This window comes from Lissotriton helveticus, chromosome 2_1, assembly GCF_964261635.1.
Source record: "Lissotriton helveticus chromosome 2_1, aLisHel1.1, whole genome shotgun sequence".
NCBI lineage: Eukaryota > Metazoa > Chordata > Amphibia > Caudata > Salamandridae > Lissotriton > Lissotriton helveticus.
This window is the reverse complement of record NC_136059.1, coordinates 1,333,157,937-1,333,176,438: the sequence shown is the minus strand read 5'-3', so window position 1 is coordinate 1,333,176,438 and position 18,502 is coordinate 1,333,157,937. Positions and strand designations below refer to the sequence as shown.

The 18,502-nt window shown below is 43.9% G+C and overlaps 1 protein-coding gene across 2 annotated transcripts in view; it reads right to left on the bottom strand.

The window, feature by feature from the left end:
* The window catches only part of STAP1 (signal transducing adaptor family member 1), a 651,304-nt gene that overhangs the window by 178,766 nt on the left and 454,036 nt on the right, over window positions 1–18,502 (bottom strand). The window contains exon 6 of one of the 2 annotated variants that reach the window (XM_078676250.1): window positions 5,633–5,761. The exons of the other annotated variant lie outside the window; for it this stretch is intronic. Coding sequence (XP_078532376.1) covers window positions 5,633–5,761 — 129 coding nt within the window. The remainder of the gene's footprint in view (window positions 1–5,632; window positions 5,762–18,502) is intronic. 2 annotated transcript variants of the gene reach the window in all.

Sequence of the window (18,502 nt, the reverse complement as noted above, 5' to 3'; positions counted from 1 at the left end):
CTTTCCCCCTAAGAAGGCACTCAAGGACCTCTATTGGAAGTCCTTGGCCACCAAGCTTTTCAGAAAAACAGATCCCTGTTCTTTGACAGGTATGTTTTTGGATATTAAAGATAATATAGTTTTGCACCATAATCTCTGAAATTTTCCAGGATTCCTGTAGGCAGATTATTTGATAGCAGTTGAGGAAGGAGTCTAGGTTGCCGTTTAGCTGCAGGTCCCATCCTGCAATGTTCCAGGAGCAAACGTTCAGGGGGGCCGTGCCATCTGTCTTCCGGGTGCCCATCTCGTCAGCAATATAACGGTCAGTGAACTTCTGCATTCTAACAGCTGGGAAGCTTACCCATCTTAAGTTTTGGTGGTTCTCTGCAAGGGTAACTGCCAGGTTAAGGATTTGATTTCATTCCAAGATGCAACTCCAGGTCCTTTAAAAGTTGCCATATGTGTCGAGGTCGTATGTCTTTTATACCCATCATAGTCATTTGAAACAGATTTTAGGAAATGTGAGAATTTACTAGGTACAACAGGATTCATTGTTATCTACCAAGTCTCCATCGTAGTGATTTTGCTTAGTGCTTAGAAGTGGTGTATATAGCTCACCCATGGCACAGCTTGTTTGTTCTTGTATACTCATTTTGGGCTTTACTGTCCCATTTAAACTAGATGTGTAATAGGTCACCTATATAAATATTTTCAAGCTCACTACAGTGGTGCAATATTCTGAACATTTTGTTTCTGTTTAAGATATAGTATGGCTCTTCACACACATACCTAGGATGAAAGTTAGTTACAAAGTGGGACATTCCCCCTGCCTCCTGCATCTTGTTTGTATCATTACTTCGTGGCCCTGGTGTCTCTTTATGGGCCATGAATCGCTTGAAAAGGTCTGGTTTTACATGCATGACATCAGAGCTCCTTTAGGATTGAAGGTGATGGAACAGAGAACTCCTGGGTGTACTCGTGATTAGGGAGACTGCAAAGGCCACATGAATCTACTGAATTAGAGACACCTCCCAATGTCAATGCCCATTAGAAAGTTGTCGAAGTTTTCAAAGCACCCCTGAAAATCTCTGGTTGTCCATCTCTTCCACATGATCCTAGCCTTCTGCCTGTTCCAAGCAATCAAGTCAGCATTAGCTGAAGAGCTGACTGTCAACAGAAGGCTGTCTGAGATGAGAGAGAGACCAACAGAAGTCAAAGAAATCCCTCATTGGTGATCGAGCCAGTAAGTAATAATAAAAATAATATTAGCTACCAGAATGGTGCAGAAAACAATAGTAAGCGCTCCTTATCAAGTAATGCTTCCTGTTAGGTTTTAATTCTGGTTAGACATGTTAACCTCTCAGTCACTCCAACTTCATCGTGCTGTTATCAGTAATGGAATAATAACAAGCATTTACAATGCAACGGTCTCGCCTTTGCAAAAGTTTGAGCTATTGGCATTGTAAATGACAACATTTGTATTTTTGTGTTGGTTTTGAAAACAGATCAATAAATGGCATTGTCATTTACAATGCCAATAGCTTAATCTCTCGCAAATGCCACCCACAAACACACAGATACCCACACACAGCCTCACACCCCCAAACAGAGCCACAAAGCCACAGCCACACACACACAGCCCCACACCCCCAAAGCCACAGCCACACACACACAGCCACACACACACACACACACACACACCCACACAGCCACAGCCATACAGCCACACAGCCACACTGCCACACAGCCACACAACTACACAGCCACACAGCCACACAGCCACAGCCACACAACCACAGCCACAGCCACACAGCCACACACAGGGGCTGGACAGGATGTGGTGAGAGAGCGGACTGTGGGGGTGGGCAGGGTGAGGGAGAGGGCTGCAGTGAGGAGGGGGAGATCTGCAGGGGCTGGACGGTGAGCGAGGGTTGGTGGAGAGGGAAAGAGCAGTCTGGCATGCACAGTGAATGGAGGGTGGTATGCAGGGACCGGACGGTGGGGGTGTGTGCAGGGAGCATGGACAGTAAATGAGGGCAGACCCCAGGGACTGGGAGTGCAGCCGGTGTGTGAGGGGAGGGAGGGAGAGGGCTGGAGGGTGAGTGAGCCAAAGGACTCTGGAAGATGGACATGGTGAGGGAAAGGGCTGAACACGAGGGGGTGAGGGAGCGGACTGTGGGGGTGGACAGGATGAGGGAGTGTGCTGCGGCGTGGCAGTGAGGAGGGGGAGATCTGCAGGGGCTGGACAGTGAGCGAGGGTTAGTGTGCACAGCTGTGGGAGACACAAGAGGTGTCTACAGACCAGGCGTTGATTTAAGGTCTGGACCCGTGCCCTCACCTGCCCTGGCCTCTCCCTCTGCTCGCGGGTTATGAACACATGTGTCAGGGACCAGGGCAGGTGAGGGCACGGGTCCAGACCACGACAGACAATCAATTCTACTCACCCGCCTTTTCCGCCTTCGGGGGCGCCTTGTCCCTGGCGGGCTCCGGGCGCTTCACACTCGCGGCCTGTAGGGGAGCAGCGGTGGGCAGGCCTCCAGCCCGGCCCGCAGCTGGCCTCGCTCGACCCTTAGCACCTCGCTCTTCTCCGGAATGTGGAAGGCGATCACCAGGCTGTTCCAGACGTAGTGGGGGAGCCGCGGGTCCCTAGTCCTGAGTCCCCAATTTGTAAACCACATGTACATTTATGGGCAGACTTCCATCGGGAGGAAGCTGTGGGCCCCTGAAGGTGGCTGCAGTTCAGCAAATTCCGCCACAGCGCCTCCCCCTAGTCACGCGCACCGCTCCCCGGCCCTCTGACCTGCGTACGTGCGCCCCGGCACATGCCTGCACTTACAGTATTGTTCTCTTAAAATCACTTTAAGGAAGCGGAAGAGCGCGGTCGGAAACCAGCCTGGGCAAGGGGGAGGGAGGGGGGAATGGAAAGAGGCGTGTTCTAGCGCTAGAGTGTAACTTTTATGTGAGCTTCAAAATAGTTGATCGTCTAGAAAGCTAAAAAAATAATTGCACGCTCCTGTTACTTGGACATGTTTTCAGTTAGGAGAAAGGAAGGCATGCAAAAATTGTAAAGCATAAGCATTGTGTCTTGGTAAGAATCACGACCAAAACGATTCTTCGGTATGGATGTGTATGAAGGAAGAACCGACTACTCCAGAGTTTATCCTAGAACTTTGATCGTCAGGAAAGACAAGTCAGGTCCCGGGCCGGCAGCCAATCACAGCGCAGCCCGGGGAATGACGTCATGGGGGTGTCCCGGGCCTGCAGCCAATCACAGCGCGGCCCGGGGAATGACGTCACGGGGGTGTCCCGGGCCGACAGCCAATCACAGCGCGGGCCGGGACACACGGCAACAAGGGGCGGGACTTAAAAAAAGACCCAGAAATGCCCCCGAATCGCGTTCCGACGGGGAAAGAGTGATTGACAGCCAATCTCTTCCAATGGCTAGCCTCCATTTATGGAGCTAGCCAATGGAAGAGAAGGCGGGACAAAGCCCCACACTGTAGGATCATAAGATTTTGACCTACGCGAACGCTACTGCGCAGCAGATCGCCAGGCGAAACCTAAAAAGCTGGGTTGGCCACAGCAATTCAAAGCTGTGATGTACATGAAGGGACACACATTTTTTATGGTTAGTGGATCAGCTCCCAAAATTCACACAGACGTCTAGTTTTCACTAGGGAAGCAGGTGCTAGGTGAAGTATTACCTATCGCAAAACATGGGCATGCATAATACCGTCTGTGCCAAGCTTAAGGGGTCAAGTAGATTTTTTTCTCAAAAATGATGTTTAAAATATAAATCTGAAGTTTGGATTCTTTCAGTTCAATATTGGTTGAGGCACGCAATCATCAATCGCTCAGGACAGGGAACCAACACAGGGCCCTGCAGCCCATGTGTTCAGACTGTAGATCTGCGAGATGCTCGATTCTCAGCGTTCCACATTTTGAGGGACTAAATAGCAGGTCATGTTGAAAGGTTTGCTTCACAGCAAGAAATAGGCAGTAAGTAACTTTTAACTTTGATTACCCAGCTCTGCATACTGGAGATAGTGTTGCATTAAGGGGTGCGCAAAATGCATGAAATGTAAGCGAAATGCTGCAAATTAATTGTGAAATTATGCAAAAGCAGCATGTAGCACTATACTTTATCGTGAAATACATCTTTATGTCCATTATGGAAGCGAGGAAGCATTTTGCACTTAAAAATACAGCGCAAAAAACCCAAGTGCCGCGAACAACAGGTGCTTGCATTGTTTGCTGTTTGTGTTGTTCCCGTGCTCCGGCACTAAATGTGACATAATGCCTTAATTTCGTGAATTTTGTGTAACTTGCATAATTCGAAATTCACATTCTATGAGATTACGTCGGAGTAACAGACTTTTTTTGCCCAGGCCTCCTTGTATTATCCTTATCAAGGCTTCCTTGGTCACTGTACTTGAGCAAGATTTTCAAATGATGACAGTTTTCATTGTAATTACTTCTAAGGAAACGTATGCATTTCTCATCCTAGAGGCATTTGCATATTGTTGTAGATGTATACATATTTCAGCAAACAAGGGAACCACCTTTTATCCTTGACATAAGGTTAGTATAGAGATACTCCGAAGTGGTCCTTCCCATGTGTGTAGGAAATGGTTCACATTTTTCAAAAGTCAAGAAAGGTGTCCAGCAGCAGTCAGCAGGAGCTAGTAGGTAGGTCTCCTGGACTCAGGACCGACCCAAAGTTACAGGATTACCTGCAGGTTTGGTCCAGCATGTTTCTTGAATTGGATTCTTAGACTATGGGGGAAGGTGGTAGGAGGGAACTATGAAAGATTGATCAGGGCTATGTCACCCCTGGACTTGTACACACCACTGCACTAATTTGCTGTCAAAATGTCACTTGTTCTGGGGTTAATGTTGACAGAGAAATATTCTTTTTTTAAATGTTCCTGGACACACAAAATATTAAAAGTCTCTCTGCTCTGATAAAAAGATAGAAATACACGACACATGTTAATGGCATTGGTTTGTCTCAATATTAATTATTGTGGTGTAAGGCTCCAGCTTATGACGTCTTTTGGCCACTGTGGACCTCGATGAATATAAGGAGTAAATATAAGCAATAAATATAAGCAATACATATAAGCAATAAATATAAGCAATAAATATAAGCTTGACGGTTGCATATGAGTTCCTCTGGGGTAAGTGGGCCTGTAGGGGGCTGTGTTGTGTCCCTGCGCAGTTTACTGTAAGAGTAAATGTACAGACATAGTTCCTAGTAATTTGTAATATCAAGTTAATATTGGTATGAATCTGTGGATGTAGGACCTAGTGAATTATAGAAGAGGGAAATTAAAGTAGGAACACTTCTTTTGAAGTAGATCCTATGGATGTGTTAGATCTGGAGTGTAATACAGGAGCAAATATATGGATGTAGGACCCAGTCATGTGTAGGATTTGGGGCGTAATTTAAAATCAATATATTTCCACAAATAATGAAAGAAAAGCAAGGTAAATGTTATTTTTAAATGGAAGCTGAGGCAAGTTTACTGGATAGTTTAAAGCCGACAGATAGATTACATTCAATTTCCATGTTTCCTTCGGTTGCTTCTATTGTAATAAAATCATTTTTTGCATTTAAAAAGAAGAGTAGACGATTCTGGGACCAACTTACTCTGAGGGTTGCATGATAGAGATTGAAAAGTTCTTGCTGTCACCGCCAGGCCTCAGAATCAGATTCCCGCAGCCGGGGTTCCGCTCTAGCATGTCATTTGCTTCTTTCCTGCTAACTTGATAGAAGCACCTATAGAGCAAGAAGTCAAAGCAGAGATGAGAAAATATCTGGGGATGAAATCAACATGTTGACAAGTAGAACTAGATTGGATGCAAACACTCATCTCTGCAGAGCAGACAATGCTTGAGATGGATCAAGTTTTGCTTAAACCTTCTCAGCTGCAGAAGCCGTGAAGTTTCCATCTACACTTAGGGTCAGATTGCAAGTAGACCGCTTTGAAATTGATCATTATTGCTACCCAATAAAATTCAACTTCAAGGTGTTCAGAATTTATTGAGCACAATAATTATCGTCCATTCTGACCTTTTGGGGAATATAATGCGTATTTTTGTTATTACAGTAACCATTTTTCATTTCCTGCAACATACCAGCCCTTTTTCCATGGTAAATTCTAACAGGATTGACCTATCACATATTGAATAAAGGGTGTGAATATTACTGCACGTTGTAATTACTGGTTGTGATAAACATTACATATGTGATCATTATTATCAGGGACTTCAATTTAAAGGACCACTTGTAATGAAGTAAAATACACTTGAGAAAGTCTATTCATTGCATCAATTTACAATGGTAAATAGGCAAAGCACTTAAATATAGTGAGGTAAAGTCCGTCACACAGCCGATAATGGTATAATCTCCACTGATCTTCAATAATCACTGCCAGGTGAACAGCAAAGAGCAGGGCTTTCACACCACTGTCCCATGCCATTAAACATACATCTTCCAGTCACTCAATCTGAGAGGTCAACACAAATGTGCACTATTGAGCATTTTTATGCACGGAAGGAAATATTAGCAAGTACACAAGACTGCAGGTGTGCAACATGCACAGACCAAGTATGCACTCAAAAGGCACTGCAAACGCACGAGCACATACATGCCACTTGATAGAAATGTACAAAGAAATGTAAACTGGGTCCGATTCCAGATAATTGTGCTGTATTTATATGTGGCATAATCTTGGAAATTTCTCTGGCTAACTCTTTAATTCCTGGAACTGACTAACTCTTGAATTCCTGGAATATGCCTAGATTACTCCCGATTTACTACTGGAATTTAGTAGTAAGAGAGATGTACTCCAAGTGTAAGTTACAATAACTCCTTTGTGAATAATGCCTGCAACTGTGCAAAAGTATACCTATTATCTGTTAACAAAGGCAAACATGAATGGTGCCCCAAGGAACTGTGGCTACAAATGCAGAAGTAGATCATGGAATCATTGTATTTTATTGTCTTATATTATAGTATTTGTATAGAGCTTACTACATTTATGTGGGTTGATGAAGTGCTTGCCCATGTGGCAAGCATGCTGCACCATCTACTTGTATGATTGATAGAGTGTAGTCTTTGCTTTGAGACTATGGGGAAGTGTTTCCATGTTGTGTGCTGACCATCAAGCTGTGGTTATTGTTTTATCGGATGCTTAGTGATGCGTTGGATGACGAAATGTGATAGATAGACAAAAATGTATCTAAATACGTGTTATACTGGCTACTCTGATTGGCTCTGCAGGTACATTTATTGTTTTGGTAGAGTCTCGTATGTTTTTGATCTGATTTTCAATGCTGGCTGTAGCAGAAGAATATCGACTCTGATCTTAGGGATCTCTAGAGGTAACAGGTATTGATAAAGCATGAAGGGGGCCCAGAAGGGATATCAGTGATCCGCTCAAATAGATTGTATTACAGTCCTTTACTTGATTACTAATATAAGACGTCAATTGAGCAGATTTGCCTAGATTGACTTCACTATTCTCATTGTTTTGTCATTGTAGTATGTCAGTGCTCAGGGTGCGTGACTATTTGGGACCTGAAAAGTGGACTATGTTAGAGACCTCTGTTGACTAGCAATTGACTAGCAATATTTGCCAATTTGTGACAGATCGGTTTGGTTTCTTTGATCTTTGCAGGCCTGTCTGGTTAGTATTGTGACCTAGGCTTTCTTGCTGGTCTTATATAGCTCAATTAAATTATCCTCTGATCCTTTCACTGACACATTTTTACAATTAAAATTCACTGAAGTATGATTAACTTCCATTTCATAACTTTGTGGTAATTACTCTATTATTTAAAACCATTAAGTTTGATAGTGGAAGCTTGCTAAAAATCATAAGAACTAAGTTCTTAACATGATAAAAAAAACAAGTCTTTGTATAAAATAAGGAGACTACTGGGACTTTTGTGTTAGTCACGATTAACCATGAGCCATGTGTAGGGAGAGATGTTTTGATTTCAAATGAGATATGAAGAACAATGTCCACAGTGAACTCATTTAAAAAAGTAAATAAAAATGATGGTAGACGTGAGGAATCATCTACAGTTCTATTACTTGTAACATATGAAAAAGTACATAAAACAGCATGACTAAAATATTTAATTAATACATGCAGCAAGGTACAAATACAGAAAATATTCATTTGTTCCTTGATGACAATAAAGTGCTCAACCCAAAATGATCCCACAGTGCAACAGTGACAAATTTGTATACAAATAAGTAGAGAACGTTTCAACCTCTATGCAAATACCGAGGACAGTGAATAATTTAGGAGAACACTAAACCTATAATTTAGAGAGGAAAATATGCGAGTGAAGCACGACTGAGATATGGCCAATCATTTAATTAGTGTAATCAATGGAAAAGGACTTGCAGCAGGCTGAGCGATCCAACTAAAGAAATTACTTCGAACAGCCATTAGAACATTGGAATGTTGGGAGCTCCATTGAAAACAATGGAGTGCTCCGGGCTTATAATGGCTGGTATAAGCCTGGAGCTCCAACATTCCAATGTTTCTTTGTTCACAGCTCTGGGTGTGAACAAAGGCTTCAGGGAGCCTGAGGGGATCTAGTGGCAGAATGTTCTAATAGACTTATAGCCCTTCGTATCTGGGCTATACCAGCTATTAAAGTCCCTCTCCCTTGTTAAAGGCCCTCGCCTTTGTCTCGGGCCTTTAACGCTGGAGAGGGCCTTTAAATAGCTGGTATAAACCTCTACGGCGGGCGATAAGGCACTATTAGAACATTGAAATGTTGGAAGCTCCATTGAAAAAAATGGAGTGCTCCGGGCATATAATGGCTGGTATAAGCCCGGAGCTCCAACATTCCAATGTTTCTTTGTTCACAGCTCTAGCTGTGAACAAAGGCTTCAGGGAGCCTGAGGGGATTTCAATCCCCTCGCGCTCCCTGTAGGCTTTGTTTTATTTGTTAGAACATTCTGCCCTCTAGTGGCAGCATGTTCTAAAAGCCTTATAGCCCTTCGTAGCTGGGGTATACCGGCTATTAAAGTCCTGCTGCCTTGTAAAAGTCCCTCGCCTTCGGCTCAGGCCTTTAACGCTGCAGCGGGCCACTAATAGCCGGTATAGCCTGCTACGGCGGGCTATAAGGCTATAATACTCAATGGGATGTTTTGATTTCAGGCATCATCTTTATTTCACTCTAGCATGTTTCAACCCTTGGATTTGTATGTAATAACTATGCTTTAGCACTTTAACTCATTTTATGTTTATATTTCACAGCATTGAAAAAGTCCTATGAAAGGACAAAACATAAGTTGGCTGTTGTACTGTATCAAAAGTATTATGTTGGATATATATAACACATTTAAATATTTCAATTTATTTGATCTTATGTTTTAGGAAAATATGAACTGTTGGGGAACCTTGAGGGTATTCAAAATTGCGGAGTGCCACCAATTTTTGAATACTCTTGGTATGGTGAACTGGTTCATACTATTCCATAGGTCTTGACCTAACTTATACTGGAAAAGGGTTATCATTCTGAGTTCTATCTCATAGTTAGCAGCTCATGTATTTATCCTATGAACAATAATGTTTAACTTGCCATCTGAAGTTTAAAGGCTCCTGGATGGTTCGAATTGCGGTGGGCAATGAGCTCTTGAGCTTGGTTGCTTGTAACATGAAAGTATTGTAAAAAATTAATTTGTTGGTATAGTGGTCCTTTCCCTTTGAAGGGTCTGTGAATTATATAATCTTTCTTTATTCGGTTAATCACAGAGAAAACCATAAAAGAAGCAATCAACAAATTCAATAATATACATAAAAAAGACATTTCAAATGACGTTTAAAATTTGATGACAACAAGAAGAACACATTTTTTTTTAAAAGAAAAAAAAGAATGTTTGCTTTTAGAATTTAAAAGTTTTTTTCCAGTGCATGTTGCTAAAGGTTTTTTCTGTGATTCATAATAGATTTTAAAAAGTTTAGGACTAGGTAGCAAATTTCTTCAGACTCCAGGGATTGCAGTCGATAGAAGGCCGGTCGGCACTGTCTGTGGCCCCACCGCCTGCATATCGGGAGAATCCAACGTTTTCTGTGGGGGTGGTAGAACTTACAGAACAAGAAAGCGTGGATGTTCGATTGAGTTGAGTTCCCGTCGCAGGGGCATGGGGGCATGTTTTTTTCCCAAGCTTTGTTTGTGGGAAAAGCTACCAGTCTGTAAAAAAGATTCAGTCTGAACCTGGTCAGTAACATCCTCTCGTAAGTTTTAGTCTGTAGGGTAAGGTAGGGTTGAATACCAAAGGTTTGCTGGATTATATTTGCATGAATTACTGAGGGTTTGGCAGCATCAGTTGACAATCTTAATGTTTCCAGGTGTCGCAGAGCGAGTTCCGTGAGTTCCTTTTTTGGAAGGGAAGCAATTGACTCTGGTTGGAGAAAGTAATTTTCAAGCCCAAGGTCTGTAAAAAAGTTTTTGATGTAATGGAGCCACTTCAGTCTAGAGGAGTGGTCGAGTGACATTGTATCGGCCACTATCGACTGAGATAATGTGTTCACGTCCGAAACCCAGATGCGCCTCCACAGGAGCAAAGGCTGAATTTTGATAAGATCCTGGAGATGCGGTAGTCCCAATTCCATATGAGAGGCATAGATTGATGTGCCTTTCGGGGTCGCTAGAAGGAATCTTATGAATTCATTTTCAATTTTCTGCAAGGATTCAACGTTTGTGTGGCCCCAGACTCCTGCTCCATAAAGAGCGATGGCCTGGCACTTGGCTTTGTAAATTCTCAGCAATTCGACTGGACGTCTCCTTCCCAGTTTTCGCGAGAAAGACTGCAAGGCCGCTGTCGAACGTTTAAAAAGATGGCATCTGGAGTCTACCGCTGGTTTCCATGATAGCTTGTCGTCTATCATCACCCCCAGATATGGATATTGTGTAGTAGTCTCAAGAGGTTGCTTGTCTAGGAAGATGTTTTTTGTGCCTTTCTTCACCCCCCCCCCGTGATCATTACAAACGTTTTTTTTACGTTTACCTTGAGATCCAGGGAATTCATGAAGGAGGTGTATCTGTTGAGTGAGAGCTGGAGTTCGCGCGGAGTTCGGGCCAAGATGACAGCGTCATCCGCGTAGAGGAGTGCTGGAATCGGTCTCTGTTTCATTTTTGGGAGGTCCTGGGCCCCCCTCAACATCTCTTCCTCCAAGCCGTTGGTGTAGAGCGAGAAGAGGAAGGGGGCCAGAACACAACCCTGCCTAACTCCTCGCTCCACGTCGAAGGGCGCCGTCAACTCGCCGTTTTTTCCAAAGCGAACTCTCGCCGAGGCTCCGGAATAGAGCTCTCTTAGGAGATCCAGCAAGGCCGGGTCTATCTCCATTTTTCTTAAGACTGTCCATAGTTTGGAGTGTGAGACGCAGTCGAAAGCGGCAGACAAGTCTACATAGACCATGTATACCGTGGATTTCTTGGCATGCATGTATTTTGCCATTATGAGGCTAAGATTAAGTGCCTGCTCTACTGTTCCGAGGCCTGCTCTGAAACCGAATTGGAGATCTGATATGATTTCTTTTTCCTCACACCACAGTTGGAGTCTCTCCAGCATGACCCTTCCCACCACTTTGCCGAGGGAGTCCAGGAGAGAAATAGGTCGATAACATTTTACATCCTGGCGGTCCCCTTTCTTAAAAATGGGGACCATAATTGATCTGGTCCAGGAGTCTAGGATTCCTTCGCTGGCTGCAGCTGCACAAACTCTTGTTAAGATAGGTGCCCAAAGATCCTGATTGAATTTAAAAAGGTCGACAGGGACGCCATCGGGACCCAGGGCTTTTCCTGTCTTACTTCTTTCCAGGGCCACCAAAATTTCCGAAATATCGAAGGATATTGGGATAGGATATTGTACCTCATTGGAGGAGTTCGTTGAAAGGTCTGTGGTTCCTTGATTTTTGAATATATTTCCGAAATGGGAGATCCAAGTTCCCTCGTCTATAGCTACCTCTATCTTGGGTGAGTTGTTCGCTGAGAGGTATGGGGATCTCACCGTTCTCCAGAAATCCTTGCTGCACTTTGATAAGGAACTCCTGTCAAGATCTTTCCATAGTTTCTCTTTCAATTGTTGGACTCTAAGGTTACGATCCCTTTTGTACTGTCTTCTCAGAAGCTGAATGAGACCGACGTCTCTTGGTTTTTTGCGAAGAGCAGATTTTAGATCAATTAAGGCCTTTGTACAGTTGTGATCAAACCAACCTTTTTTTTCTAGAAGCTTATTTGTCGTTTTTCCCGTAAGCAACTCTTTAGCTACTGCCAAGATTTCTCCAAAGTTTGACAGGACCTCTGCATGGTTTAGTGTCGGGTCCAGGCAGTTGATAATGTTCGGGTATGATTGGTTGACTATTTTTTTTGTTAGTTTTTGGGAGTCAATCTTTTCCCACTTTATGGTATAGCCGTTTTGTTTTCCTAATTGCAATCTTTCTTGAGTGAGGGCTTTTGCTATGTTAGTGACCTTTGATTTATGCTCTAAACAGTAGAGTTCTAGCTTTAATGCGTAGTGGTCGCTTAGTATATTTGGCATTACTTGAAAACCTGCAGCCTTTGTAGCGAGGCCCTGAGACAGCAGGATATAGTCCACTGTTGTCTGATGGCCTCTGCCCACGTAGGTTGCGTCGAATTGGAGTTCCCTCGCCTTTAGGGAGTTAGCGATCACTAAATCAAACTCTGAGAGAATATTATTCATAGTATTGCCAGAATTGTTGTGGGCAAAGTGAGCTAATGGAGCTTCTTGTTCGTCCACAAACCCGCAACGTTTGGAGACTGCCATTGAACATGGATGAAGGTTAAAGTCCCCTCCCCAGAGTAAGTGGAACGTTTTGGAATTAGTCTCCCTCTGTAGTGGGAATCGCAGTCTTTCTTGCATGTTTTCAACGAAGATTAGAAAGTCGTGTTCCATTAGGTTGTTGTATGAATTTACGAGCACTATAGTATCTTCGTTTGCGAAGGAGAGAAATAGTATCTGGCAATTGGAGTCAGTAAAGAGTTTGGTCACTTTTAGGCGAGATATGGTGTTAGCTATATAGATTGTAAGTCCTCCTTTGGGTCTACCCATTGCACTGCGGCTAGCTGGGGAAGAGTACGTTTTATACCCTAACAGATGAAGCTCTGAAGTTGTCCAGGTCTCTTGAAGGCAGATAATTTTGCCTTGTTCGAGAAAATTCACTGCTAAAGGGTCGTCGATCTTGGAACGTAGACCCGCCACGTTCCAGAATAGGAAGGATATTGTGTGATAATTATCTTTTGGGATTGGAGTTTGTATGATCACCTCAGGGTTGTTGGATAGGGGAGGAGAGGGTGGGAGGTTAGGAATAGTGTGATCGATTTCCCTTGGTGGTCAATCTACCATTTCTAGGGGACTAAATCGATTTGCTAGTGGGATGTTATGCCAAGGATCCCATCTGGGCGGTTCTCTACGGGTCACCCTCTGCTGGTATCCCCATTCTCCCCAATTTGAGCCCTGGTGGCGTGGGTTTACCACGTGCCATGGATTCTCCTGCTCTCGGAAGCGAGGGGGGCTGTATTCCCTACTCTCGTATGCTAGAGGTTGGCGCTGGGGTCGATCAGCCCAGGGAAAGACAGGGTCCTCAAAGAAATTACTGTTTATGGGTTGGAGGATGGGGTAGAAAAAGGAGAGTGGTTTTATACTGATTCCTCCAGTGACATTGGGTTGGTCCCAGGAGATAATGTATTCAGCTACCCAGGGGTCCTCGAAGGTTATAATGATACAGTCCCCTGGAAACTGTTTTTTACCTTTCCCCACCCAAGGGGTCCTGCGTAGGGAGGAAATCCTTCCATGGCAGTTTGTTGGCATGGGCCGATTTGCCTGTAGCCAATGATGGACTTTATTTTTTAGGGACCATGGAGGTTCTGCCGTGTTAGGCGCTACTTCAGGTACACCAACCATGACTGCAACGTAGGGGGCGGCCTCGGGGGGGAGCTCAGAGTGAGCTCTGATTTCTCCTGGCCCTCTTAAGGGGTTTCTCTGGGTTGGTTGAAAAGTAGAATTTTGTGCCGGGATCTTGGGGGGTGCGGTTTTTCTTGGTGCTGGTTGCGAGGAGAGATTAGTGGACGCCACGTTGTTAACTTGTTTTGTTATGATTGGGGCTGTGGGAGTGGAAATTGAAGTATTTGAGGGCAGCGTGATGGGGAGTGTTGGGGTAGGGGGTAATGTTATCGATGTGGTTACCTGTGGTGCAATGGTTTGCGGAGTTGTGGATTTTGCAGTGAGAGTCACGGGGTTCGAAAGGGAGTTAAGAAAAGGGTTGGTGCCTCCTTTCTTTTGTTGGGCATGCCCCTGGTTATGTTGTGATGGGGAGGTAAACTTCGAAATCTGGGATTTTATCCTTGCTAGTTTTTGTTCTATCGGCAGTAGAAGTTGTTTGAAAAGATCAGCTAGCTTATTTAAGAGAACAGAATTGTCATTTTCTTCCAGGCCCTTGTCTACAGGAGGTTGAGTTGGTGAAACAAGTGATATGGAAGTGGCACCTTCCAGTTGATCGCTATGTACTATTGCGGTGAGGAGTTGTTGCTGTAATGGTGGTGATACAATAGGTGGGGGGAGAGTTTTCAGTATGGCAGGGTTTGATATAGTAGATTTATTTTTACTAATTGCTCCTTCCCTCCTTCCTCTTTCTTGAATATCCTCCGAAGGTAATATTTGAGTGGGGGATTGAGGGGGGAGCTCGGGAGTTTTTTCCAGGTCAGAGCCTAAAGGGGAGTCTGCGAGCTCGAATACAGATAAGTCTACGTTGTTAGGTAGGCTACGTCTCCCCTCAGTCGCAGTCCCTGGTACTATTTTGTTGATGGTCGGCACAGGAGTTCTTGCTTGGGCTAGATTTCCCAGGGAGGATCTTTTTGCGAATTCTAAATCTAGTGAGACTCTGTTTTCCATGAGGGAAATGCTTTGGTCAATGAAGGAATTAGCTTTAGTAATAAAATCGTCCATAGGACCCAGTATATTTCCAACACTCCCTGGTGCTACGGTCTTCTTTCCTCTTGTGACTACCATCGTGTGAGGGTGGGAGTCAGTATAGTGTTTCCCAGGTTGACAGTGATTAATGAGATGTAATAAAAGAATAGGGAATACAGTGAGTACCTGCAAGGGAAGTGGCCCAGTCCAGTCCCTCCGGTCCTCGAACGGCCCGCTCTTTGCCCGGTCTTCGCCCCGGGCTGCGACCCGCGCGCGTCCCGCGAGGCGCGTTCCGGGGGTCAGGCTAAGTGGAGTGACCAGTTGTGGGGGCGTGGCACTGGGAGGGGGCGCGGCTCTCACGGGAAGAGGACCAGCTGGGGATGGTGTATGCTGGTCCTCGCAGTCCCGGGGCCGGCGCCTCACCCTCCTCTGCGGCCACGAGGTGTCTTCAGGTCACAGCCGGTCCAGCAGCAGAGCGGGGGGGTTGTTCAGCGACTCCAGTCGCGCTGATGGTGCAAACGGGGAAACAAACAAAGCCGGGCAGTCAATTGACGAGTGGATTATGCAAATTGCTTCGAACATTGAATACCTAGCTATAGTATTTGCATCACTGGTGTCAGGCGTTCTCTGAGACAAAGGCAGAGGAGGAGTCCTGCACAGATTTGGAGTTGATGAATTTTGTGTATTAGGAAGCACAAGTATTTAAAGTATAGGCTATTGGTATAGCCAAGCTTGGTGATCACAAGAGCGAGAATAGCTTGTCTTTTTGTGGGTACGCGAGGTATGGGATTATGTGTCACAGTGTTCATTGTGCAAAAGGTACTCCTTGTAACCTCATTGGCATGTGGTATCTGACAGACAAGAGCCCATGGTTATTGCTAGGGTTCTCACATCTCTTGATATTGCTGGAGGCCATTAACTTCCTTGGGTCATATTTCCATATGCTAGTGTTTATGCCATTGGCCACCTGTCATGGTCAATGTCTTTGTGGTGCTGAGCTTTAGGTGGTTATTCTTCATCCGTGCATCTAAAGCACAAAGATAATCGACATGTCTTGATGTGTAAAGGTCTTCTGGGCCATCTATTGTTAAAATGATTTGAATATCATCTGCCTAGTTAGAACATGTAAGGTTAAATGGTCTGATCAGGTATAGTTGATGGAGCAAGAATTCGCACGTTACGCGACTTGCTTGTATCAAGAACCTCGAATAACAATAATGAGATATAACCAACATGTTTGTCTTACTAATTTCCCCTTTATTCTGACATTTGGGGTATCCGAGAGATGCTTGCCTATGTGTTTATTAACCTTAACAAACGCTTGTCATTAAAATGGCCGCTGCTTGGCGGGGTTTCTTCTGTGCATGCGTTGGTCACACTCACTGGACGTGACGTACTCGCAGTTTTGGTGGGAAATGATTGCTCATGCGCAGTACAGCTAATATGGCCGCTTTGTCTTCTCATATGCTTCGTGCTTGCCAAGCTGCTTTTGCAAAGTCGTTTGTTATGCATTAACCCTAACGCTATAGTTATTATAAAGTAAGGGGTATAGAGTAGCTATTCATGGTATACAGTGTATTCATTTTTTCTGAATTTCTAAATTGTTTTCGCTTACTTTTCATGTATCGCATTATTTGGGGCCCGAAGAACTTTCGTGATTCCATACTGAACAGCCTTACTGCGCATGACAGTCTTCTGCCGGTGGCATTGAAAACTTGCCAACCCGAAGTCCCAGCCAAGATGCGCCTGGGAAGATGCACCTTTGCCTAGCAGAAGAAGCTGAATTGAATTCAATGTATCATAATTCATAGATGTACTATTGTAATAAGAGAGTTAGGTCATGGGAACCCCAAATTCAAATAGGCGGTCCCAGATCATGTAAATGTAGGCTTGTAGAAATAAAATGTGATTGGTGTGTTGACCTATCCTACTTGGGGACCAATCGAAATTGGGGATTCTTACACTTGCAACATTTGGGGGGTGGTACACTGACCCAAAAACAGTATAACTAGCCTAGGTTTAGCTAGAGAAATTGTCCGACTTGTCCGAATAGCTGACTTGTCACTGACCCAACGCACTCAATAGGTGATTGATACAGAGGGCTGCGGAGCACTCTGTCCGAACTTTCCATAGACTCTGGAGGTTTTAAACCTTAAGTGCTGGCGGAGCACTTTACTGGGGAATTCGATAACCCAATCGGGGTTCTGACTGATAGCTGCAGAGAGGGTGGAGCGCAGGCGTTGCTTCCGAACTGCGGGTGCTGGTCTTGCCTTGATGGTCCTGTCCTGATCCTAATCTGGGTTTCCTGTCCTGTCCGGGGTGTCCATTCTGCACCTGCTGTCCTATTGGTTACTGTCCTTCTTTGGGGTTTCTCCCGTCCTTAACTGACCCGTGGCCAGGGTTGGTCTTCACACCATACTAGGTAAATATAGTGCTGAAAAATCTACTCTGCAAATCTATTTTTCTTTTCTTTTGCTTTAATAAAGTCATACTCGTGCATATTTGATTTCCATGCTTTCCGCAAACCATTTAATGAAAGGTCATATATAGACGTTGTTATTCTAGCATGTTCCTATTTTTCCCTTCCTTTAAGTTCAATTCACTATATCGTTCATAAAATATAGATGTGTTTTATCTTTACCTTTTAAAGCTAAATGATGGTCCTGAAATTCTAGTGTGATCCACTTTTTCCCCTTCCCATAGATATAGGTTATCTTAGAGCCCTCATAATTCAAACCCAAAGTTCTTTTACATTTCCATTCATCAAGGGTATAGGTTTTCAACTGTGACATTCTAGTATGTTCCATAATCTTTCCCCGTCTTTAGTTATTCCCATTTAAAGTCTAAAACTCTGAAATTACTGATTAGCATGTTCCCTGTACTTACCTTCCTTTAGACTCATAAATGGTTAGCCTGATTTATTTCCTTTATGGATACGTGCTCTTTGTAATCTTAGTTGTAGATTGCATGCTTACTGTAAATCTTATGTTTTCGGAATCTGATGAAGTTTAGATAAAGGGTTTAAAATGTTTCCAGAGTCTGTGGTCATTTTATGAGTGCAAAGAAAATTACAACAGTTGGTATTTTGTTGTCTGCCTTTCTTCACAGCTAGCTCCCTGACCCATTGTGGTCATTAGGTACCCGTAACGGTGGATTGGTAAGTCGGGTACAATAGGATTAATAGGAAGGAACTGGGATACTGGTAATAGAGTGTAAGGTTACCCGATTAATAAATATGATAAATTGAAATTTTATGGGCCCGATACGTATGTGGTAAAATTGTTGGTCGGGTGACCTGCGCGCTCTATCAGTATTTTTCTGGTAGCAGAGGAAATGGTTAGGGACTAGTTAAAGTTAGGTAGGACTAGTTAAGATAGGTAGGTAGGTTATATGCTGCTAAAAGTTATTGCTGCTAATTGTGAAAATTTTGCTGCTAAACGAATTTACAAATGTCTTATTGCTTTGAAAATTATGAAATGTTTTAAATTGTTTTTCTTGCTGCTATATTGATATATGTACTAATTCACTCGTTAGTGATTGTTATATGTTGTCTGGAATCCC